This window comes from Trichosurus vulpecula, chromosome 7, assembly GCF_011100635.1.
Source record: "Trichosurus vulpecula isolate mTriVul1 chromosome 7, mTriVul1.pri, whole genome shotgun sequence".
Lineage (NCBI taxonomy): Eukaryota > Metazoa > Chordata > Mammalia > Diprotodontia > Phalangeridae > Trichosurus > Trichosurus vulpecula.
In genome coordinates this window covers 275,406,241-275,432,219 of record NC_050579.1, presented here as the reverse complement: position 1 = coordinate 275,432,219, position 25,979 = coordinate 275,406,241, and the positions used below count along the sequence as shown (strand labels likewise).

The 25,979-nt window shown below is 43.3% G+C and overlaps 1 protein-coding gene across 2 annotated transcripts in view; it reads left to right on the top strand.

Moving 5' to 3' along the window:
- Positions 1-25,979, top strand: part of CPNE5 (copine 5) — a 211,239-nt gene that overhangs the window by 4,026 nt on the left and 181,234 nt on the right. For both annotated transcript variants that reach the window (XM_036769195.1, XM_036769196.1), the window contains exons 2-3: positions 21,730-21,770; positions 25,696-25,742. In XM_036769195.1, coding sequence (XP_036625090.1) covers positions 21,730-21,770; positions 25,696-25,742 — 88 coding nt within the window. The remainder of the gene's footprint in view (positions 1-21,729; positions 21,771-25,695; positions 25,743-25,979) is intronic.

Genomic DNA, 25,979 nt, shown 5'->3' with positions numbered 1-25,979 from the left:
GCAGGGGTTTGGATTAGATAATCTCTAAGGTCCCTTCCAGTTTTAAATATGTGATCCTATGGTCAGTCTTTTTGAGCTAGAATGCCTTGGGGAGAGAACTTTCTCCCAGGTGCCAAGGTCCCCGGGGATGTGGTCAGAGGAGCACTAATAAAGGAGCAGCTAGGTGGTACAGTGGTTAGAACATCATTTTCCTGAGTTCAGATCTGGCCTCCAACACTTCCTAGCTGTGTGACCCTGGGCAAGTCACTTCACCCTGTTTGCCTCCATTTCCTCATCTGCAAAATGAGCTGGAGAAGGATGGCAAACCACTCCAGTATCTTTGCCAAGAAAACCCCAAACGAGGTCACAAGAGTCGGATGTGACTGACTGAACAACAACTAATAAAAGAACTGAGCAGAGACAGAGTGGGGATGGGACATGGGACCTTCTTATTTCTGCTTTTAAGAAATTGAGCCATAGCTTGGAGAAGGTGTTTAGGGGTGAGGATAGGAGCACAGAAGAGAGGAGAGAGTAGCACGATGCTAGGGGTGGGCTTGGAATTTAGAACCACATCTTCCTGCCTCATTCAGGTGTCTGGGTCTCTTTGTTGGTGGTTTTATGTGAGATAGGGAAGAAAGAGTGGGGAGTGGGATAGGAAATGCTGGGCAGCACTCAAAGGCGTCTCTTCCGCTTGGCCCACATGCCATCAGATGGTACTCCTGGAGGAGCAGTGCTTCCATGGTACTTGTAGAGAAGAAAACAATGTGTGTGTATGTGTATGTATGTGTGTATGGGTGTGTGATGTATATGTAGTGTGTATATGTCATGTGTATGTATGTGATGTGTATGTATGTGTATGAGATGTGTGTATGTGTGTGATATGCATGTATATGTGTGTGAGATGTATGTATGTGTGTGAAATGTGTGTGTGTGAGTGAGATGTGTGTGTGAGATATGTGTGTGTGTGTGATGTGGGCATGTTTTCTTCCCTAGAGCATCATCTATGACACCAGGCTGATAGGTTGGGAATGGGAGGAGAGGTAACGGTCTTGTTGGGGCGAAGTGAGGAGAGGAGAGAAGATCGGAAGGCTAGAGATTGGAGGTAGGGAGCATCTTGCCCTTGGTGCTGAGGTTTAGAGGTAGGGAGGGCTTTTCCAGAGTGGGAAGCTGGTCACATTTGGAACCAAATGTTCTAAAGAAAACAATTGTAGTCATGGATAACCTGGGCATGAGATTTAGCGCTGGAAGGAACCTTTGAGACCATCCAATCCAACCTGAGAGATGAGGAAACCAATGCCTAGGGAAGAGAAATGACTTATTCAAAGTCAGTTTCAGAGCCAGAATTTGAACCCTGGTCCTCTGACTTCAGATTCCTTGTCCTTTCTACCCATGATTTCCTATTCAATAGCTAACTCCACTTCACAGGTTCATGGCATCATAGATTGATAGGGGAAGGGACTTTAGAGGTTATTGAGTCTAACCCCTTCATTCTACTCTGAGACCCAGAGAGTGAAGTCACTTGCCTTAGGTGACAACAGGCAATGAGTTGCAGAGTCAGGATTTGAATCCAGGTCCTCTGACCCTTAATCCTCAACCCCTTCCCCTACACCGCACACTGTCTCTTACCATGTTTCACAGGCTCCGCCTGGATCTGCTTTTTACTAGTCATAACCAGCCATCATCTAAAGGCACATGAGGTTGTTTGCTCGCGTTGTTTGTTTTTCACATTTTTACTATTTAAAACTTTAAAAATTTTTATATCACATTTATTTCCAAATATATCCTTCTCCCTCGCCTACCTGGTGTAGCAACCTGTTTTTAACAAAGATTGAACTAGAAAGGGAGAAAAAAAGGTAGCTTAGTAAACTAGCCAACACATTGATTTTCTGACAGTGTATACGACGTTCCACACCCGTTGTCCTCCAACTGTGAAATGAAAAGTCTCTTTCTGGTGGGGGGCGGGGGGAAAGAATGATCCTTGACCCTGCCTAATTCTAGAGGTCTGTATGCTGGATGGGGAGAACCTGGTAGTGGAGGGAGAAGGTAGGGCCACTTCCGAGACCCAATTCAATTAACATACATGATCAGTGATGGGGCAGCTCGGTGGATAGAGTGCTGAGCCTGGAGTCAGGAAGACCTGAGTTCAAATGTAACCTTACTAACTGTGTGATCCTGGGCAAGTCATTTAACCTCTGTTTGCCTTGATCTACTGGAGAAGGAAATGGCAAAACACTTTAAAGAACACCCCACAGACAGTAGGGCCCACAGGGTCACGAACAAATGTGGATGGAATCCTTTCAGGCGCTGGGAAGGACACAAAGCCCCTCTTTTCCTAGAGCCTATGGATGGGCAGGAGAACAAGACACAAACCAAAGTAACCATAGTACCTGAAGCAATGAGGGCAAGGTCTCATGGAAGATCACTCGGCGTGGAATCCGGAGATGCAAAGCTGAATCTCAGTGTGGCCGCTTAGCCTAAATCTCAGGGCTGATAGTGCCTGCCCTGCCTAGCTCACAGGCTTGTGATGGGTCAACCTCAGAGCCCTACAGAAATGTGAATTGTTCTGATAAGAGGCAGTGTCGTAGAGAAGGGAGAACATCGGAATGATTTCAGATTTGGAAGGAACCACAGGTGCCATTTGGGTAGCCAGGTGGTGCAGTGGATGGAGCCTGGGGTCAGGAAGACTCATCTTCCTGAGTTCAAATCCAGCCTCAGACACTCTCAAGCTGTGTGACCCTGGACAAGTCACTTAACCTTGCCTGCCTCGGTTTCTTCATCTTCTCAAATGAGTGGAGAAGGAAATGGCAAACCATTCCCTCCTTCCCAGTAAAGCCAAGAAAACCCCAAATGAGGTCATGGAGAGTCAGACATGACTGAACAACAACAAACAAATACCAATTAACCCAAGAGGAACCCCCTCCACAATATCCCCATCAAATGGGCATATCCAGCCTCTACTTTTAGACCTCTAGGGACGGGGAATTGACTGTTTCTAAAGATGGCCTATTCCATTTCTGAGTTATTATTTGTAAAGCACTTATTTAGCACAGTGCCTGGCACTCAGTAGGTGCTTAGTACATGCTTGTTCCCTCCTCTCCCTCCTCCCTTTTATACATCTCTAATCTTAGAACTTTTTGTTGGTCTCCCATTTCTTCTAGCCTAAGTTCCCCTCTATGGAATTTCCACCTATTTTTCGTAGCTCTGCTCTGTAGGACTAAGCAAAACAAATCTTATCCTTCCTTCATTTGTTGTTGTTCAGTTGTTTTCAGTCATGTGACTCCATTTGGGGTTTTCTTGGCAAGGATACTGGAGTGATTTGCCATTTCCTTCTCTAACTCATTTTACAGATGAGGAAACTGAGGCAAGTAGGGTGAAGTGACTTTCCCAGGGTCACACAGCTAGTGAGTATCTGAGGCTGGACTTGAACTCAGGAAGAAGAGACTTCCTGATTCCAAGCCCAGTGTTCTATCCACTGTGCCACCTAACTGCTCCCCTTCACTCACTAGCCCTTTATAAACTTGAAGGCAAGTATACGATGTCTATTCCCCCCCACCCCTTTCTAACTTCAGGCTTAACATAATAATAACTGACATCCATAGAGAGAACTTTAAGGCTTACAAGATGCTTTACATACATTGACTCTTAAGATCCTTATAAAAAGCCTGGGGAGGAAGGCATATTGATATTATTGCCGTTTTATGAAGAAACCAGGACTTAGACGTAGAGGGACTCACCCAGGATGGTGTGTTCAGCAGATGTCAGCGGCATAGATGTGCCTCTCATCAAGACTTGCACCCAGTGAATTTTATTTATTTTTTATAAGATGAACATTCATCAAATACACAGTCATAAAAACATAGTTTTTATTAATCAAAACAATTTTGAAAAATTGGTAATAGTAAGATTCAAACCCAGATAGTTCCTCACTTGAGGTCCAGTGCCCTGTTGTCCCATGCTGCTTTCCTTGCTTTAGGCGATTCTTTTTTTTTAATTAAAAAATTTTTTAGGCAGTTCTTTAGACAAACAGTTCTTAAAAGCATGGTTCAAGGATTCCTGGGAATCCCTAAGATCCTTTCAGGGGGTCCAGGAGATCAAAACTATTTTCATACTAACACTAAGATGTATGTGCCTATTAAAATAATCCTCACTTTTCCAACCACATATCTGTGTGAGACCAGATTTTCTTCATATACTTCAACCAAAACAACACATCACAACAGATTGAATATGGAAACAGACAGAAAAAATTCAGTTGTCTTCTATTAGGTCAGGCATTAGAGATTTGTAAAAAAGATGTAAAACAATGCTGCTTTTCTCTTGAAATCTTTTTTATTTTGGAAAATATGTTTATTTTTCATAACCTCTATACGTAACTATGCAATAGATTTATTTTAAACAAATGAATACATATTTTTAAAATTGATCAGTTTAAATATAGTAAATATTGATACATAAAACCCACATAAATAAAAGCTCTTTGGGGTCTTCAATAATTTTTATGAGTATAAAGGGTCTTAAGACCAAAAAGTCCGAGAACCTCTGTCTTAGGGCATAGTTTCTAGCCCCCGCCTATTGTAATCACTCTCCTTTGGACATTTCCAAGCTGCCCAATGTTTTTCCTAAAATGAGTTACAAGACCTGACTCTGACACTAGCTGTGTGATCTTGTGAAAGCCATACCTGTCCTGGCCTCAGTTTCCTATCTGTAAGAGCTAATACTTGCACTGACAGTCATTGTGTGGAGAGTTAGTTGTCAGCTGCAAAGCTCCAGTAAGGTAAGCTATTGTTATAAATGGTTGTAATTTCTTAGCACTAGGGCTCAGGGAAGAGATTTTCAGGCAGGCTGGCCCTTAGGATTACACCAGGGAGATAGCTAGCCTCCTCCCCATTCATGTAGGCTCGTTGGCCTCTTTCTCCTGCCTTCACAGACAGTCTCGAGCTGTTTGGCCAAGCGTCCATCTTTGAGATGAGCAACCTGAGCAGGAGGGTGAGCAGCCCAAAGAACTCTGAGGCAAAGGAGAGGAAAATATCCAAACAGAAACCTGGCCTGGGAAGAATTCCTTGTCTGCTCCCATTCCCCAGGGTTAGGGTTAGGGTTAGGGTTAGGGTTAGATTTTCAAGGTGGCATTACATGGTTCTAATTCTTGTTCTTTTGGTGTGTGTGGAGAGCTGGGGGAATGGGTTGGGAGGCTAATCCTTTGGGGGCAAAGCACTGGGGAGGAGGGCAGTGTTACTTAAGGGGGTTCTAGGGAGGGTGGGAGAAGCGCTAACTGGAATCTCCCTGGCAAGGAGCCGGATCTGACAGGCAGTATGCTATCTTGGGTATGCAAGTTGTTAATTGCCAACCCCAACCAAAGAAGGCAGGGTTATCTTTTGAGTTGTGGGAGAACCAGTAAAGATTTGAGCATTCTCATGAACTCTTCCAGGTTACTGGTAAGATCTGTATTTTACAAAGGATGGGATAAGATGAGGGAAATTCAGAGGGTCACAAAAACCTGGTTTGTGGATATCCAGCAGTGATGGAGCATGGCTCCAATGTTGTTGTTGTTCAGTCACTTTTCAGTCATGTCTCACTCTTCCTGACCCCTTTTGGGGTTTTCTTGGCAAAGACACTGGAGTGGTTTGCCATTTCCTTCTCCAGCTCATTTTACAGATGAGAAAACTGAGGCAAACAGAGTTAAACGATTTGTCCAGGGTCACACAGCTACCAAATGTCTGAAATCAGATTTGAATTTAGGAAGATGAGTCTTCCTGACTCCAGGCCTGGCACTCTATCAACTGTGCTACCAGGCCTCCAATAAAATCCCAAATATGGAGTCAGTTTATGCTGACTCCTGCCTGCTGTGCTTAGAATCATAGAAACTTAGCACTGAAAGGACCATTAACTACTAGTCCAACTTGCTACTCAGTGCCAAAATTGTCTCTGTAGTATTCACCACAGGTAGTCATCCAGCCTATACTGGAACACTTGAAGTGACAGGGAACTCACCATCTTACAAGGCGGGTAACTAGTTAGTACAGCAGAAAGAATGCTAGGCTTTGAGTCAGGAAGACCCGAGTGCAAATCTGCCCTTAGACTCGCACTAGTTGTGTGATACTGGACTAGTCACTTAATTGCTGTCTGCCTCAGTTTCCTCACCTGTAAAGTGGGGATAATAATAGCACCTACCTTTCAGGATTGTTGTGAGGCAGATGAGATGACACTTGTCAAGCCTTAGCACAGTGTCTGGCACGTGTTGTTGTTGAGTCCTTTCAGTCACGTCCGACTCTTCGTGACCCTCTTTAGGGTTTTCTTGGCAAAGGTTCTGAAGTGGTTTGCTATTTCCTTCTCCAGCTCATTTTACAGGTGAGGAAACTGAGGCAAACAGGATGAAGTGACTTGTCCAGGGTCACACAGGTAGTAAGTGTCTGAGTCTGGATTTGAGCTCCAATTCCCCTGACTCCAGAGCTGGCTGGTACTATATCCACTATGCCACCTAGCTGCCCTGGTAGATATTAGGTGCTATATGCTAGTTGTGGTTGGCCATCTTTCATTATTAGAAATCTCCTTATATTGACCTGAAAACCTGTACCATCCACCCATTCGTCCTAGTTTGGTCTTCTGAGGCCAAGCTCATCCACATGATAGTTTTTCGTTTTTAAAGATCGGTGTTGTGCTTCCACCCTCCCCTCCCCATTTTCCTCCCAAGCTCTAAGTCTTTTCTTCTCCCAACTGAAAACCCCCAGTTCTTTAACTGTTCTTCATAGGACAGTTTCCAGGCCCTTCCCTAGTCTTGTCACCCTATTCTAGATGGATGGTCAACAGCCCTAAAAAGAATATTTTCCTTTCACTCATGCATTCAGCAAATATTTCCTGTACAATCTGACTAGCAAACAATTATCATTGTTTGAGGCACTGTCCTAGGTACTTACTCTCACAGTGACATCACTCTACTGATGTCAAACGTGATGTAAACATGATCATTTGAGGATGGAGAGTGAGCAAGCACTGACTGAGGGGATTCGGTGTAAAGGTTCACGAACTGAACTTTGAAGGAAGCTTGGGATTTCAAGAAGTGGCAGTGAGGAGCGAATGTAAGACAGAAATGGTGGAGCAGCCTATGCAAGGCTCTGAAGGTGGGAGATGGAATGCTAAGTTCTGGGAAGGTGGAGTAGGCTAGTTGGGTTGGAATGCAGATCAAGTGAAAGGGAATGATGTGTAATAAGCCTAGAAGAGGAGTCCAGAGTTTGATTGTGAAGGACTTTAAATGCTGAGCTGAGTGGTTTGCATTTAGCCTAGATGCCATGAGGAGCCATTAAAGTTTCTTGAGCAGAGGAGTAACAAAGTCCAACACATGTTTTAGGAAGATTGTTTTGGGAGCCTTGCAAAAGATAGACTGAAGATGAAAGAAAAATTCTTAAATATTTAAATATATTATATACTAAGTGCTGGAGGAGGTACAAAATTTAGATAAGAGATAAAATTCCCACCTAGAACTTATTGTCTATCACTGAGCCAGAACTTGTTTTCTTGGAATTTCTACAAATTGGAGCAATTTGAAATTCTTTCTCTTTAGGTATAGGAACATACTAGGGGTGTGGTACAGGATGAAGGTGGGGTAGAAACCAGACTGGCTCTTGGAGTTGTTGGGCACCTGAGGCTCAGATCTTTCTGGATGGACCTCCCTAAATACAAAAAGTCAGTTTGTTCCCAAATTGTACAGTTGCTACCTGGGCTCACAAATTCTCTTTGTTGCTCTCAGTGAAAAATCATTATCTGGAATGGGATCTGGGTGAGCTTGCTTTATCTTGGTGATGTAGGATATAGCAGAGAGAGCACCAACCTTGGAATCTGGTGACCTGGGTTTGAATCCTTGCTCTGCCACCTACTATCTCTGAGGTCAAGAGTGAATTCCTTAATTTCCCTGGGCCTTGGTTTCCCCATTTATAAAATGAGAACAACACTGACAACCACCTAATTCACAGGGCCACAGTGAAGAAAATGCTTTGTAAAGTGTAACTTTGTTAAAAATGAGCGTGACTCATTGTTATTCCTGGGAAGAGGCATTCTCTATTCTCTATATCATCAGAGCTGGCATGAAGGGTCATTGCGAGCAGATATTTCTGGTATTTCTGCCAGAATTTATTTCCTTATTTCCACTCTCACTGTGATCTTCTTTAACTAATTGAACAGCGAGCATTTATTAGGCATCTACTGTGTTCTAGGCCCTTCACTAGGTTCTGGGGACACAGAGACAAAGATGAAACAGTTTGTGCCCTTAAGGGGTTTACATTCTATGGGGATGTAGCCTTCCCCCATATATGTATATATATGTTTATATATTTATATTATATATATACACACATCTATATATGTGTGTGTGTGTATATACCTATATACATACATACATACATACATACATACATACATATATATATATATATATATATATATGTACATAATATACGCAAAGCAATGGGAAGGAAACCCTAACAAGTGGAAGATCGGGAAAGGCCTTGTGTAAAAGGCAGCACTTGAGCTGAATCCTGAATGAAACTAAGAGAGTCTAAGAGGCAGAGGTGAGGGAGGGACCACCTGGTGCAAAGGTAAGAAGGTGGGAAATGAACGTTGCATATGTAGGCAGTTTGCTTAGAACATAAAATGTGTGAAGGAGTAATGCATGTGTAACAAAGCTGGTCGCAGGTTATGCAAAGCTTTAGATGCCAAATAGAAGAGTTTGTATTTCGCCTAGACCTATGTTTTAGGAATAGCACTTTGGGATCTGTGGGAACAAAGGAGAGATCTAAGGCCAGGAGACCCACTACAGCAATAGTCCAGGAAAGAGGCGATGGGAGCTTGAATGGATAGAGGGAAATAGATGTGAGGAATTTTGTGTAGGTGGATTTGACAAAACTCGGCAGCTGATGGAATATGGAGGTGAGGGAGAGGGAAGAGTTGGGGATGACACTGAGGCTCTGAACCCAAGTGACTGGAAGAATTCAATGCCTTTGATAAAAATAGGGCAGGAAGAAAGTAATAGTGGCATTTTAGGTTGGCAAAGTGCCTTGCATATACTATGCCACTGATCCAAGTAACAGCCCTGTGATAGAGGTGCTATTACCACGCCCATTTTCCATGAAGAAACTGAGAATGTTAGAGGTGCAGGGACTTGCCTAGGGTCCTACAGCTAATAGGTGTCTGAGGCAGAATGTGAATACAGATCTTCTTGATTCCACATCCAGGGTTCTAGCCGCTCCTTCACCCAGGAGTGGCTTGAGGGCAAAGATAGTGATTTGTTTTTCAGGCATATCACATTAAAAATGTCTGTGGGACATCCAATCGGAAATATCCAGTAAGCATTTGGAGATGCTGGGGCTCGTCATCCCTTTCAAGGAGCGAGAGGCCCCCAGTGGCAGCCTTGTCAATCCCTAAGATGAGGAGAAAGAGCTGGCTCTGGAGTTTACTCTGGGAGTTTTCTAGATTTGCTTAGTGTGACCACACTTTTCAGTAAAAGGGAGCGTTTTACATTCATGTCTGACTCTATGTGACCCCATTTGGGGTTTTCTTGCAGAGATACTGGAGTGGTTTGCCATTTCCTTGTCCAGCTCATTTGACAGATGAGGAAACTGAGGCAAACAAGGTGAAGTGACTTGCCCAGGGTCACACAGCTAGTAAGTGCCTGAGGCCAGATTTGAACTCATAAAGATGCATCTTTCTGGTTCCAAGACCAGAGCTATATCTACTATGTCCCCTAGCTGCCTTTTCCATTCCTATAGGCTGAAGAAAATATTCAATCAGAATATTCTCTAGCCCTTTGTTAGACTCCACACATACCCCATCCTCCCATTCTGGACCTTGGGATGTTAAAGCTCGAAGGGGCCTTAGATCTCCAGGGGATTTATTCCGTTCTCCCCATTTTACAGATGACAAAACTGAGGCCTGGAGAGAGAAATGTCCTGTCCAGGCCACACACAGATTATTGGTGACAGAGTTGAGACTGGAAATCTGGTGTGTTAAAGGAGGAAATCCTTTCACAAATGGGATGGACTAGCTGGAGGCTGCAATTGCTTCTGACTCTCAAATTCTATCAGGCCTAGAGTCATGAAGTGCCTTGCCTAAGGTCATGAAGAGGTAGGATTTGAACTCAGGTCCTTGGACTCAAAAATCCAGGCTTCTTTCCACTGTACCACACTGAGTCCAAATAGATGCTTTCCCTCTACCTCAAACTTTCGTTCGCATAAGGCTGGACTTACAATCAAATATATTTAGCCTAGATTCAATTCCCAACTCAGACACTTATTGGCTGTTACCATGCGTAAGTCACTTAATTTCTCTCTGCCTCAGTTTTCTTGTCTGTAAAATGGGGATACTGAGACCACACAGCACTGTTACAAGGTTTGATGGGATAATGGCTGTATGTAAAACACTTTGCAGAACTTGTTTATGATGATAATTATAATTATTATTCCATTGAGGATTATTTGGCGTCCCTCAGGTGGCAGGGCATTCAGCTGTGCTAAGTATGCTCGACAGGAAGGGCAGGACACAGGAGAATCAGAACACAGAGAGACTTGCCTTAATTATAAATCTACCAACAAATGTTCACTGGGCACCTTGGATGGCAGCCAAGCACAGTGCTAAGTGCCCGACTTTGGCCAACCATGAAATACATCCTAAGGATATCTCCTTTGTGGCAGATAAGAGCATGTGGAGAAAGGCCCTCTGTCAAGTGGTATGGTGGGGGAGGGGAGGGCAAGGCTCCCTCTGCCAAAATTTGTTTTCCACTGAGCTGCCTAGTGAGACCAGAGAGGAAAGAGACCCTACAGGGGCATAGCTCTGGGTCGGTCTTTGGTTGTCGTAAGCCCAATTAAGTTGGGTGTGATGTGTGATGTGGTGATGACCTTTGCATGTCGAGTCTTCAGGGGCAAAGACTGAGTTTCCTTCTTAATAAAAATAAGAGTAAAGATCGATCGACTGATTAATCAAAAAACACTTCTTAATCTGTTTTTCTGTGTCAGGCACTGGAGATAATGAGCAAAATGTTGCTGAGTTGTTGTTTTCCAGTTGTGTTGGACTCTTTGTGGCCCCATTTTGGGGTATTCTTAGCAAAGATACTGGAGTCGCTCACCATTTCCTTCTCCAGCTCGTTTTACAGATGAAGAAACTGAACAGGGTGAAGTGACTTGCCCAGGGTCACACAGCTACTAAGTGTCTCAGGCTGGATTTGAACTCAGATCTTCCTGACTCCAAGCCCATTGTTCTATCCACTGTGTGTGGATCTATGTGTATGTATGTGTGCTCTATGTGTGTATATGTATGTTTGTATATGTACACATATATACACACATACATATATAGACACACATACATATACATATGTGGGCCAGCTAGATGGTGTAGTAGATAGAGCACTGTACTTGGAATCAGGAAGGTCAAACCCAGCCTCAGTTTCCTTATCTGTCAGATGAGCTGGAGAAGGAAATGGCAAACTGCTCCAGTATCTTTGCCAAGAAAACCCCAAAATGGGGTCATGAAGAATCGGACACAACTGAAACAACTGAACAATGATGACAACGCGTACACACATGTATGTGTGTGTGTGTGTGTGTGTATATATATATATTTATATATGCTTACGTTTATGTAGCGCTTATAGCTTTAGAGAACTCCAAGACATTAATTAGAACTTCTCTGCATAGACTCAGAGTTAGCACCAGAAGGGAACATAGAGGCCATCAAAGCCCATCCGTCTTATTATACGAATGAAGAAACTGAGGTCTGGAGAAGTTAAGTGATTTGCCCAGGGTCTCACAGCTAGTAAATGCCTGAAGTAGGATTTGAACCTAGGTCTTCCCCAACTCTCCAGTCCAGTGCCCTGTCCACTACTTTTTGCTCTCGGGATCTTTTTACACTCTTAAGAGTTATTGAGAACCTCAAGGAGCTTTTGTTTATGTGGGTTAGATCTAATAATATTTACTATATCAGAAGTTAAAATGTCCCAGTATTATGGTAAGTTGTTTTGACCTCGCGGCTCCCTTGAAAGGTTCCTGGGCACCTCCAGGGTTCCCTGGACCACACTTTAAGAACCACTGCACCGTACTATGGAGCATCCCCCAATCAGAGCTGGAGCTTTCAGGGTTGCTGTCCCTCTCCCCCATCTAACTGGGAGCTCTTTGAGGACAGGCACTCTGCCTGATTTGTAATGACAATAATATTTATTATTAGAAAACGCAGCATGGCATGATAGACAGCCAGACTCAGAGCCAGGAAGCCCCGGGTTCAAGTCCTACCTGTGACACATACTGGCTATGTGATCCTGGGCACTTTACCTCTCAGGGTTCCAGGCAGCTTTCTAAGACTATAAATGGCAGAGCTGGTGGCACTGGCAGAGTTTCCTTACCAGGAGCTCCTTACTTAAAGGAATCATCTGCCTGGACAAAAATCATGATTATAGTAATGACGACTCACCAAGGTTTGCAAAGCTTCCAGTCATCAGACTCATAGTTCCCCGAGGGCAGGGACTGTGTCCACCCTAGTAGACTGGTGGCTACCTGAGGGCAGGACCGAAGCAGTCTTGCCTAACACAACAGAGACTCTTCCCAACCTATGCTGTTCTAAATGCCAGTGCTCTTCTAGCCTCTGTCATAGGTTCCTCAATGGCATGCGGTAAGGTAACTGCCCAACTGTCTTTTTGAGTCTCTCTTTGTCTCTTTCTCTTCCCTGTCCTTGTCTCTCTGTCTCTATCTTTCTCTCTGTGTCTTTCTTCTTCTGTCTCCTTCTGTTTCTGTCCTGTCTCCTGTCCTGTGCTCTTTTCTTTTCTCCTCCTCCTCCTCCTTCTTCTTCCTCTCTCTCTGTCTCCCCCACCGCCCCGTCTCTCTCTCTCTGCCTCTCTCTCTCTGTCTCTGTCTCTCTCTCTCTCTGTCTCTGTCTCTGTCTCTCTGTCTCTGTCTCTGTCTCTTTCTCTGTCTCTGTCTCTCTGTCTCTCTCTGTCTCTGTCTCTCTGTCTCTCTCTGTCTCTGTCTCTTTCTCTCTCTCTCTCTCTCTCTCTCTCTCTCTGTCTCTCCCTCTCTCCCTCTCTCCCCACTTCTCTCTTTCTCTCTCCCTCCCTCCCCCTCCCCTCCTGCCCCACCTCCCCCCGAAGCCCTGTAACCCTTGCTGCTGTGCTAGAATGGTAATATTCTTGCTGCCACTGGATTGGCAGTGAATTCCTCATGAATTTGTCTCTTGGGCTCTCTAGGGAGAAGGGCCTCTGGCTGCCTGGCCTTGATTTATGGAACAAAAAAGACAAAGCTCTGGGCTTTTGTGTTGAGAGCTTAAGGGTTTTTCTTTCTTTTGGAGAAAATTTTTTTTTCCTGGGGGGAAAAAAATCCCCTTTGAGCTCCCCAGAGACAGATTCTGGAGAGGAAGCCCTTATAACTGTTACCTCACCTATCCCCACTCCCTGAGAGAGAGGGAGGGGGCAAGTGCCCAGCTCTCTGACCTCAGGGAGAGGAGAACTGAGGCACCAAGGAATCAAGTGACCTCTTCCAAGGTTACCTGATGAATGAGCGACGGAGCCAAGAGAGATCCCTAGGTCTCTTTAAGGGCTCTTATACCTAAGTTTATGAAAGTTCAGTCAACTTTCCCAGTTCATGGAAGGCAGCTCGAGTGAGCTATGTGTGGTTACACCATAGTCTCCCCATCCTCTGCCATCTACCGACTTTGTGCACTCTTCAATGGTATTAATAACTCATATTTATCTAGCTTTTTAAGGTTGACAAAGCCCTTTCCTTAAATTAACCCTGTGATGTGGGCAGTACAAATATTACAATCTCCATTTTACAGATGAAGAAACTGAGGCTTGGAAAAGTGAAAGCCACTAATAGTATATACTAGGTTTCCTGACACCAAGTCTGACCTTGCTCTGTCTGTCCTACTATGCCATGATACCCCTGTGACTTCACTACCTGGCTTCAGTCTTTCTGCTTTAACTCAGGAAATCGTTCCCTCGCCATCTTTCTCATTTTCATTATCTTCTTATCTACTGATTCCTTCCCCAGGCCTACGAACATGTTCAGAGCTACCCCATATTTACCCTCCATCCAATCCCGTCATTCTCAAGCTATCATCCTATGACTCACCTCCCATTCATTGCCAAATTAGGCAGCGAGGTGGGGAAGTGAATATAGCACTGGGCCTGGAGACAGGAAGACCCGAATTTAAACGTGGCCTCAGACACTAGCGAGTCATTTAAACTCTGTCAGCCTCAGTTTCCTCATCTGTAAAGTGAGGCTAATGCTAGTACCTACCACCTGGCGTTGTGAAGTTAAAATGAGATATTTGGAACGTGCTTCGCAAACCTTAAAACACCATATAAACTCTCGCTACTGTTTTCATTAATAAATTCCTGGAGCCGTCTACCTCCTGGATACCTCCATTTCCTTATCACCCACTCACTTCTGAATCCCTTGTGATCATCTTTCCAATCCCACCACTTGAATAAAATTGCTGTTTTGAAGGGAGCCAGCTATCTCTTCACTTTGAAATCAGATGACCTTTTCTTGGTTCTTGTCCTATTTGACTTTTGACCTGTTGACATTCCCTATCACATCCTGCACACCCCTAAAACAAACAATCTATTCCTTCTTCCTGTTGGACTATTCCTTCTCAGTCTCCTTTTCTGGGTCACCACCGATCTCCTGCTTTCTCCTCCTGGGTGCTTCCTAGAGTTTTCTTTTCCCCCTACGGATTCTCTGTTTCTTTCTCTCACACTACACCTCTTGCTTCCATGCATTTCCACAAACTGTCACCCACTCTGAGAATGGGCTGTCATACAGAAGAGAGAATAGACTTATTTTAAAAATAATTTATATGTATCTTTCTTTTACATATATAGCTTTCTTTTACATCACTTACATTTCCTAATGTATTCCCTCTCTCTTTCCCAAATTCTCTCTCTCCCTCTCTCTGTCTCCCTTTCCTTGCCCCCATCACCCTCTCTTTCTTCCCCCCTTCCTTCATTCCTTCCCTCTCCCTCCATTGTTCCCTCTCTTCCTCCCTCTCCCTCCCTCCTCTTCCCCCTCCCTCTCTTTTTCTCTCCTTCTTTCTCTCTCCCTTTCTCTTCTTCTCCCCTCTCTCCCTCCCTTTCTCTGTCTCTCTTTTTTCTCCCCTCCCCCCCCAGAGAGCAATTCCTTATGACAAAGAATAAGAAGGCAGAAAAAAGCACGTTCACTGCTAAATTTCTAGAAAAATATAATCTACACTAGCTGCCTTCATTTCCTCACCACCCACTCACTGCTCAATCGCTGCATTTGAGCTCTATCCTAATGGAAATTACTTTCTTTAAGGTCACCAATAGCCTTCTAATTATTAAACCACAGGATCATACAATTTAGAAATCATTTCCTCCAACTAACTCATTTTGCAAATGGTCAAACTGAGACCTAGAGGGGGTAAGTGACTTGTCTAAGATCACTCAGGTGATCAGGGACAGGATTTGAACCTGGATCCTCTGACTCAAACCCAGGGTTCTCTAGCAGTTTGCTTCTACCAGTGACCTCTTCTTGGTCCTTGTCCTACTCGACAAGCCTTTAATAGGATTGACCAAACCTTCCTCTTGATGTTCACTGTGCCCTTGGCCTCTGAGACATGGTCCTTTACCTGTCTGTATACGAGTCTTGCTGCTGGTTAATTTTTTCCTACTGTGCCTTGTGAGTGGATGCCTTGTAATGTTCTGTCCTGGGCCCTTTCTTCTTCTCTCTTGGCAAATTTCATCCACTCCCTTGGCTTCAATTATCACCTCTGTGTGGATGAGTCTATCTATATTTTAAAATAAAATCTACATTTTCAGCACCAACTTCTGCCCTGAATTTCAGTTCGACAGGTCCAGTGGCCTGTCCCATCAGCCTCTCAAATTTAACATGTCCAAAACGAAGCTTGTTTTCTTTCTGACTTCACTCTGTCAATGGTGCCATCATTCACTCTGTCTCTTGTGTTCTCACTGACTCTTCCTCTCTCCCTCCTCTCTGATATCCCAGCAGTTCCCAAATCCTATTGATTCTGACTCCAAAACATGTCTTCAATCTCTCTCTCTTTTCTACCTTAGCTCTTGAGTTCAGGCTCTCATCACCTCTCTTCTAGGCTATCATAGCCTCCTAATTGGCCTTCCTGACCACAGTCTTTTTCTTTTGAGAATATGTTTTACTGATGCTTTTAAAGAAAAATCACTTCTTTCTTTTACTTTTTTTCTATTTTTTTTCTTTTCTGTTTTATTCTTGTAGTTTTGGCTTTTCAATATACATCTCATGTTATGAACTTAACCGAACAGCAATAAAACAAACATTTCAATATATAAAAAATAGGAAAAGAGAATTACATGTGAATTTGGTAATACAGGTTTACCTGTATTAATTATATTATTCAAAATACAGTTTTAACTTTATTACCTGATAATAACTGTATTAATAGTAATATAGTTAATACGGTTTCAAGTGTATGTTATGATAACAATACTGGCATGCTTGTTGGTGTCTCTGAAATTCTATCTGCTTTATTCTGCATAATTATATTAATGTTTAATTGACAGTTTTTTTCCTTTCCTCTCTTTTTTTTGTATCATTACACTGTCTACCTCTCCCCCTCCCCCACAGTTTCCCTTCCTCCCAAATGGAAACCCTTTCTTGTAACAAAAAAGTCTAGTCAAGCAAAACAAATCCAATCATCGTCCATTTCCAAAAATATTAAGCCTCATTCTGCATCATTAGTCTTCTGAAGTCACGATTGGTCACTGCCTTGATTAGAATTCCTGAATCTTACAAAGGTGATTTCCTTTTCATGGTCGTTGTAGAGATGGTTCCTCTGGTTCTGCTCACTTCATTCTGCATCAGTTCATACGAGTCCTCCTAGATTTCTTGGAATCCATCATTTCTTAAGGCACAATGATAAAATGGATATAGAAATCTGTCTTCAAGCTAATGTTGTTCTTGAGAACAGATCCCAAAATCTGAAATAGTTTTAGGGATCATTTGGTAGAGGAGCACAAACCAGAAAGGAAGCGTGGCTCTCTTTTGTTCAGGTTCTGGGAAGGTTTATATTATTTGAATTTAGACAAAGATGCCTGCACATGAACCACATGTACACAATTAAGCACTTTGGCTAACAGGGCAACTTGAAAGCAAGGTCGATTGAGATAGATATGAGTAACTGTAAAATTTGTAAAATTTTTAATAAAATTTGGGTGAAACCAAAACAGAAACTTGGGTGGACCTATCACAAGTCCTGGATGTGGTAACCGACAATAATCATTGTGTTCAGGGACAACTAGCACCTCTGGCATGAGGTCTTGTCAAGCTCTTTTCAGGGCTACTCATTGGTTTTTGGTGTCCACTTGTCACCCAACTGTCTCCTAAGGCTCCAAGAACCTGTAGCATACATAGCAACCACATCCCAGTAAAACTGTCTCAGTAAATGGGCTAAACCAGGTTGGGGGTAACCAACAGGCCTCAAATCAGTCTGTGAGTTAGGGGGATGTCTACCCCAGTCATGTTAAGACTCTCCCCCAGTGAAGCGAGCAAAACCAGAGGAACAATTTCTACAATGACCGTGAAAAGGAAGTCACCTTTGAAAGATTTAGGAATTTTAACCAACGCAGTGACTAATCATGACTTCAGAAGACTAACGACGCAGAATGAGACTTACCGTTTTCAGAAATGGAAGGAATGGTCAGATGAGAACAATTTGTTCCAGTGGCCATGAAGGCGGCTGAAGCAGGAGCGGTGGCGCGCTTAGAGCTTAGTCAGACATCGAAGATGTCAAAATCGTCCGCTGCATCCCTGGCTGTCACCAGTCACCTTGATTTTTGTCTTGCCACTGGACTTTGATGACTCTGGAAGACAGGGTGAGGCTGATGACTTTGTGTAACTGCCTCACTTAAATCCAATTCGCTCTCAAGTCAAGACATCGCCCCATGATGTCATTGGTCCTCTGTGAAAATGAAGGATGAACCACAACCCAAAATAAGAATGCTTTGGCAGGGGTGAGGGTGGGCATGGAATCCAGGACCTAGAGGAACCTAAAATACCTTGTAGTCATCTCCCTCATTCCTGAATAGTTACTGGAGTAAGGTGACATTCTTAGTGCAGACAACCTTTAATCACAGAGGGTTGGATTTAAACAGCATAATGGTTTGTTCCCAAACAATATAATAAATAATTTTCCCTACAATTTCCTCTTTTGGAGCTTCCCCAAGCCTAACATTTTCGTACTAGCAAAAGCACAGTTATAGAAGCAAAAACCTTGATACCTACTGGCTGTGTGATCCTGGACTTAAATTTAACTATTCCTTAGTCTAGGCAACTCTAGTAAGACTCTAAACTACAAAGAAGATGCCAGCCTGCACTGATGAAGAGTGTTTCTTCATTTGGGTCATTCCCTCTAGCAGCACCTTGTGGGTCTGTTTCACTTTTATCTCTGTATCCCCAACACTCAGTACAGTGCCTGACGCTTAGAGATAGAGATAGGGACTACTCTTGTAATTTCATTGATCTAGGGAATTTCTGGCTAAGGAAGCTCTTTTCACTGACGCAGGTCTGAACCTTCTCTGCAATTTATTATCTTAGAGAGCTGCCTGTGGTACTGCCTGGTTCACACAGCCACTATATGTAGTAGGTGCTTAATAAATGCTTATAGATTGATGTGTGAGGCCAGAGGGAAAAATCCTCTATCTCTTCGACAATTTTGTCTTGTCCATTTCATTGGGGGAATCTTTTGTCTCCTCTCCTCCTTGGAGGAAGTCATTAGGGAACTGCTCAATGTTATTGGAGGTTGCAGCTGGGCTTCTCAGACAGCATGTTACCCCAGACTCCTGCCTCTAACCAGCACAGATCAGCTATCACCTAACAGAGCCCTAAGACAACGGGACACAGGACAACTCAGATTTGATTGGCTCCAACTTACCTTTTCAGTCTTATTTTGTCTCACTCTTCCCCATGCACATTTGCCCCAGACTGGGTGATATGTTTCTAGTTACCCCATCTTTGAACAACTAATAAATGCTCTGCATACACAAGGCCCTGTGCATTTCCTTCTTTTGTTTTGAGATTCTTTCTCTGCTCCAGTTGCTTTGTATTTACTCATCTTGTTATCCCGTCCCCAATAGAATAGAAGATGCTTGAAGGCAAGGATTGTTTTGTGTTATCTCTACCTACTCAGTGACTAACAGTGTCTGCCTCATACTAGTCACTTAAGAAATTATTATTATTATTATTATTATTATTATTATTATTATTATTATTATTATATTGACTCGACCTACCCATGAGCAACTGATGTCTTTCCAATTGTTTAAATCTGACTTTATTTGCGTGAAAAGTGTTTTGTAATTATGTTCATATAGTTCCTGGGTTTCTCTTGGCAGATAGACTCCCAAGTACTTTATATTGTCTGCAGTTATTTTATTTCTTTGGGGGGGTGGCAGTTAGGGTTAAATGACTCGCTCAGGGTCACACAGCTAGTAAATGTGTGAAGCTGGATTTGAACTCAGGTCCTCCTGACTCTAGGTTCAGTGCTCTATCTGCTGTGCCACTTGGCTACATCTACAGTTATTTTAAATGGAACAAATTCTTTTTTAAAATAATTAATTTATTTTTAGTTTTCAACATTCACTTCTATAAGATTTTGAGTTTTAAATTTCCTCTTCCTCCCTTTCTTTCCCCCTCCCTGATGGCATGCAATCTGATATAGGCTCTACATATACATTCATCTTAAACGTATTTTCACACGAGTCATGATGTAATGAAGAATTAGAACTAATGGGAGGAACCATGAGAAAGAAGAAACAAAACAAAGCAACAAAAGAAAAAGAGGGCACATAGTATATTTCTGTCTGCATTCAGCCTCTAAAGTTCTTTTTCTGGATGTGGATGGCATTTTCCACCATGAGTGTTTTGGTGTTGTCTTAGAGCCCTGCATTGCTGAGAAGAGCCAAGTCTATCAAGGTTAGTCATCGCACACTGTAGCTGTTACTGTGTACAATGTTCTCCTGGTTCTGCTCATTTCACTCAGCATCAGTTCACATAAGTCTTTCCAGGTTTTTCTGAAGTCTGCCTGCTCATTATTTCTTATAGCCCGATAGTATTCCATTACATTCATATACCACAACTTGTTTAGCCATTCCCCAATTGTTGGACATCCCCTCAATTTCCAATTCTTTGCCACCACACAAGAAATGTTATCAGTATTTTTGTACACATGGGTCCTTTGTGTGATCTCTTTGGGATACAGCCCTAGAGGCAGTATTGTTGGGTCAAAGGGTATGCACATTTTTATAGCCCTTTGGGCATAGTGCCAAATTGCCCTCCAGAACAGTTGAATCAGGGGGCAGCTAGGTGACACAGTAAGTAGAGCACTGGCCCTGGAGTCAGAAGGACCTGAGTTCGAATCCAGCCTCAGACACTTGACACACTTACTAGCTGTGTGATCTTGGGCAAGTCACTTAACCCCAATTGCTATGCCTTCCCCCCTCTAAAAAATGAAACAAAACAAAAAAAAACCAGAATGGTTGCATCAGTTCACAACTAAATGGAATAAATTCTTACTGAATGAATTGAGGGAGAGGAGTGGACAAGAGGCTGGAATGTCTAGAAAGGTCTGAGTCATGGAGCTGACCAGGGTTAGTCATCACATAGAAGAGGAAACAGGGTCAGCACAAAAGCACAAAATATCCAGTGTTCATGTGTTGTGTGTATATATGTGTTTGTGCTCAGCATGGAGTGTCCACCTCGGAGAAGGTGCTGTGCCCTATGAGCAAAGCAGAATTGCAACAGCTCAAAGGAAATGCAGGATGCACAAATTTAGAGAATCCACCTTAAAAGTTCCCACAGACTATTTATGCCCAACCTGTAGGAGAGGATTCTGAGCTTGTATTGGTCTGATCAGCCACAGTCAGGCACAGTGAAACTTGACTCTAGCAAGTGGTGTCATTTTGGTCCTCTTTGAGAAAGAAGGACAGCAACCAACCAAGCGACCAGCTTAAAGTATTTAAAAAGGAAGGGAAGGGTCATCGGAAATGGGGGCATGTAACAATTCAGCTAGCAGCTGCTATGGGGGGTGTAAGACCCAACTAGACCAGCAACAAGAGCTGCCAGCACAATTTCTTCGATCTGCTTTTCTAAGGAAAGCAACTTTAAGGGGTTTACAATCTCACTTTAATCAAACATACATATATCCTTCATTTAGCCCAAGGGGAAAAAGCCAGTACCCTGAACTTCAGAGCAAACACAAACAGAAATTACAAACATACATTATATAAACAGAGCAAATAACACAAACCGGCCTATCCATAGCAATACGTAATTACCAGAAAAGCACCAACATCTGGATTTTTTCAAAGCCGGGGGGCTCTTAATAACAGCTGCCCAGAGTCTCTTCTAGTCAAATCACACAACACTCAAACAAAATGCTAACCTCTGAGTTTATATACCCTTCTTAGGGCCTGAAGGCTTCATACCTAATCAGCAAAAGGGTGTGGACCTGGGGCTTTGCACCTACTAAGACTTACTCAAAGGCACTTGATTACTTTAGCATTCTCAAAGAGAAAACAGAAAAAAAATTAATATTGCAGGGCAGGGGCTTATTTTGAGGAGAACCCTTGGCTGGTTATGTAATCTTACCCAAGGCTCAGTCCCTCCAACTCTTGGTAAGCTGAGACTCTCCCTCTCTAACCTCCTCCCTTGTGCTGGGACCCCCAACGCTGTCTTGGCCTCTGGCAGTAATGGTCTTTTCTTTTTCTTTCAGGAATCTTTTGGATAAAGACATGTTCTCCAAGTCAGACCCATGTAAGTCCCTATTCTGGTCTGGGATGCTGTTCGCTATTTCACAGATGCTGCCCGGTGGATGGGTGGAGGCTCCTAGACTCTGCCTGGCTTTCCTTTTTTGTATAATATTCCTAGATATTGAAGAGGAGAATAGCTGGAGAATGTCTTCCCATTTTATCCTATCCCCATAGGAGTTTGAACCTCTCTACTCCTGTCTCCTGGGACAGGATCAAAAGATTTCTTTCCCTCTCTCCTCCCTAAAAGGGTAGTAGTCAGGGGAAGGATATAATAACCCTGATATCCTTGCCAACTTACTAAATGAAGAAGGCTGAGGGATGCTTCAAATACTCCAGACAGGGAGGTTGAGTCAACCTATTAGAACAAGACCAGTAGTAATGGCCCAAAGCCTCTTTTCCAGATGGTGGGAAGTTTGAATATCAATTAGCTTCCCACACTAGCGTGAATGAGCACTAGTCCCCTCGTCCAGGATCCTCACTGCCAATGCCTAGTTCCTGCTAGACCCCATATAGTTGGTGATGTTCAGTTGCGTCCAACTCTTGTGACCCCATTTGGAGTTTGCTTGGCAAAGATGCTGTGTAGTGGTTTGCCATTTCCTTCTCCAGCTCATCTGACAGATGAGGAAACTGAGGCAAACAGGGTGAAGTGACTTGCCCAGGGTCACCCAATTTATAAGTGTCTGAGGCCAGATTTGAACTCAGGAAGATGAGTCTTCCTGACTCCAGACCTGGCACTCTATCCACTATGCCACCTACTTTCCCCTTGAAAGAACCATGTAAAAACCCACAAGACTTTACTGACTTAGTAGAGGGTCCCCCATTCTCTTCAGGGCCCCAGTAGGGTACCTAACTCCTTATGTCCATCCTCCTTAACCACTCCTTCATTTTGTGAGTACTTCCCCTCAGTGAAGCTGGCTTTTAGCTGTCTTGTTGTAAACTCCATGTTTCCTTATACTAGGTTTTGGGGTCTCCTGAACCTTCATAAGTCTATATTAAGACAGGCAGGGATAGTGGTAGTGAACATAGGATGAATTTTCAGATTGTGTAGCTATTACAGTTTCATAGTTTTAGAACTGGCAGGGACCTCAAAGGCTGTTTCATTCAGCCCCCTTATTTTACAAGTGAGGAAACTGAGGCAGCTTTGGCCCAGAGAATTGAAGTGACTTGCCCAAGATCACATAGCTGGTAAGTATCTTAGGTGGAATTTGAACCCAGGTCTTAGAAGTCATGAGTTCAAATGTGGTCTCCCAGAACTTACTGGTTGTGTGACCCCGGGCTAACTCTGCCTCAGTTTCCTCATCTGTAATATTGGAATACTTGAAGGGTTGTTGCCAGGATGAAATGAGATATTTGTAAAGCACTTAGCACAGTGCCTGGCACGTAGTAGGCATTGAAGAAATGCCTGTTCCTTCTTTTCCTGTGCCAGACTCCAAATCCAGCACTCTCTCCACTCTGCCTTGCTACCTTTATCACTTATCACAGAACGTTAGACATTGCCCCAAGTTGATAGGGGTCCAAGGATATGCAGGCCAGCCCTCTCCTCTTTTAGAAGAGGAAACTGAAGCTAAAAGAAATTAAGCTATTGACCCAAGGTCACACAGGTAATAAGTGGCCCTTGTGGATCTCAGCTGTGAGGTCTATGAAGTCTGAAATGGGAACACTCCTGGATCAGGAATTAAGAGACCTGTTTTCTGGGTCTGGTTCTGTTGGTAACTCGCTGTGTGACCTTGAGCAATCCGAGTAACCTGTCTGGGACTCAGTTCCCTCATCTGTAAAAGAGAACCAATAATATGGCTCACTCTTTCACCCTCTGCCTTCCCCAATCCTATCTTACTTCCTCATGAGTTAATTTTGAGAATCAAATGAGATAATTACGTAACAGCACTTTGGTGATCACTCCCATCTTCAGAATATTCTGCCCTGCCTGTCATCACATTCTTCCTCTTATTGGACCTTCTGCCTCCAAAGTGCACCCGCTCCCACGCCCCTGCTAATGTTCTATGATTCCAGGATTCTCCAGTTAGATTTGTGCCAAATCCCTCCCCTCCCCCTCTTCCACAGTCATCTGAATCTGCTTCCCTCTTATCAGCTCCGCAGATCTAGCTTAAGCCCTGCACGTTGACAGAATTCAATTAAACCAAACCTTTATTAAAAATCGACTATATGCATGGCTCTGGGGATACAAAGCAAAAGAACGAACCTAGTTCCTGTTGTTGGGTAGTTTATGGTCTATTGGAGGGGAGGGAGGGAGGAGGAGAGAACATGTGTCTATTTGATTCATCACTGTAGACCTACCTTGGCCCAAGGCAGTGGAGGTGAGAACAGAATCCAAATCAGTAAGGTAAGAGACAATGTGGTGTAGGGAAGGAACATTACAGGGTGTCCCTAAAGTCAGGACACATAGGCAAAAATGCATATTTTCAAGAAATGAAATTAATGAAATTTTCAACAACATTTGATTTAATTGGAATATTATACACATTCGATATGGTTTCCATCATTTGTGATGCAAAGCTTGATGCGCTTTGCAAGATTCACGTGAACTCGATGCAATGACTCCACATTGCCGTCAATTTTAGCACATTCACTCTTTATGCATTCAATCAAGGGTTTCCATTGAGTACAGCTTCACCTTCAGCATACCCCAGAAAAAGAAGTCAAGGCGGCTAAGGTCTGTTAATATTCCAATTAAATAAATAAAATGTTGTTGAAAAATGTGTCCAGATTTTAGGGACACATCGTAGATTTGGAATAAAAAAGCTCAGGTTCATGTCGCAGCTCTGCCATTTGGTAGCCTTGTGGTTTTTTTTTTTTTTTGGCAAAACATTCTTTGGGACTCAGTTTCTCACCCTGTAAAATGAAGGGGTTGGGTTAAATAATCTCAAATGTCATTTCCACTTTGATATCAGGTGAGCCCTTTATTGGGGAGGGAAGCCCAGAAATATTCTAGACCTAGCCTTCCCATGCTCAACTCTAAGGGTTTTCATTGTCTTGTCCCCCGTAGCTGGGACTCTCTCCCTCCTCACCTTCACCTCCTAGCTTTCTTCAAATGTCACCTTCTGCAAGAAGTTTTTCTCAATCTCCCTTAATGCTAGTGCCCTCCCTCGGTTAATATCTCTAATTTATCCTGTCTATATCTTGTTCATACATAGTTATTTGCGTGTTCTGTCCTCCACTAAGGAGCTAGGGCAGCTAGGTGGTCCAGTACATAGAGCGCTGTCCCCGGAGTCAGGAAGACCTGAGTTCAAATCTGGCCTCAGATTCTTGCTTACTGAGTGACCCTGGGCAAGTCACTTAACCCTGTTTGCCTCAGTTTCTTCATCTGTAAAATGAGCTGGAGAAGGAAATGGCAAACCACTCCAGTATCTTTTCCAAGAAGACCCCAATTGGGTCACAAAGAGTTGAATATGACTAAAAATCAACATAATGACAATAAAAACTCTGTTAGATAGTGAGCTCTTAGATATCAGAGACTGTCTTTTGCCTTTCTTTGCATCCCCAGTGATTAGAACAGTGCCTGGCACATAGTAGGTGTTTAACAAATACTAGGTGACTGACTTTCCCAGAGCTGACTCAGAGAAGAGCTTTTCTACCCTAGGACAGCTAGGTGGTAACGGTGGATAGAGTACTCTCCCTAGAGTCAGGAAGATCTGAGTTCACATCCAGCTTTAGACTCTTACTAGCTGTGTGACCCTGGGCAAGTCATTTAATCCTGTTTGCCTCAGTTTCCTCATTTGTAAAATGAGCTGGAGAAGGAAATGGCAAACCACTCCTATATCTTTGCCAAGAAAACCCAAATGGGGTCATGAAGAGTCAGACACAAACCCTGTGGAGTTCTTCTCCTCTGCCACATACCTTCCTCTTTTCCTCAACTCTCCGTTCAACTTCTTGTCTAGGTCTCTAACCCCTGTGTTTTTCTTTTCCCCCAGTGTGTGTGATGTACACTCAAGGAATGGAGAACAAGCAATGGAGGGAGGTAGGTACCCCTCCTCTCGTTCCTCGATAAATGCATTCATTGGCCTGTCATCTTTCTTTCTCTGTCTCTATCTTCTAGCTGGGGTATTTCTTAGTGTAGTGCCTTAGTACCTTTTGTAAGTTCTGTTAGCATGGGGACAGTGAAGTCAAGGCAGGGGCTCGTTAAGACCCCCTTTCATGTCAACCTAGTCTTGGAATAAAGCTAATCAAGGGACAATTTCCACTCTTTGGTGAGATT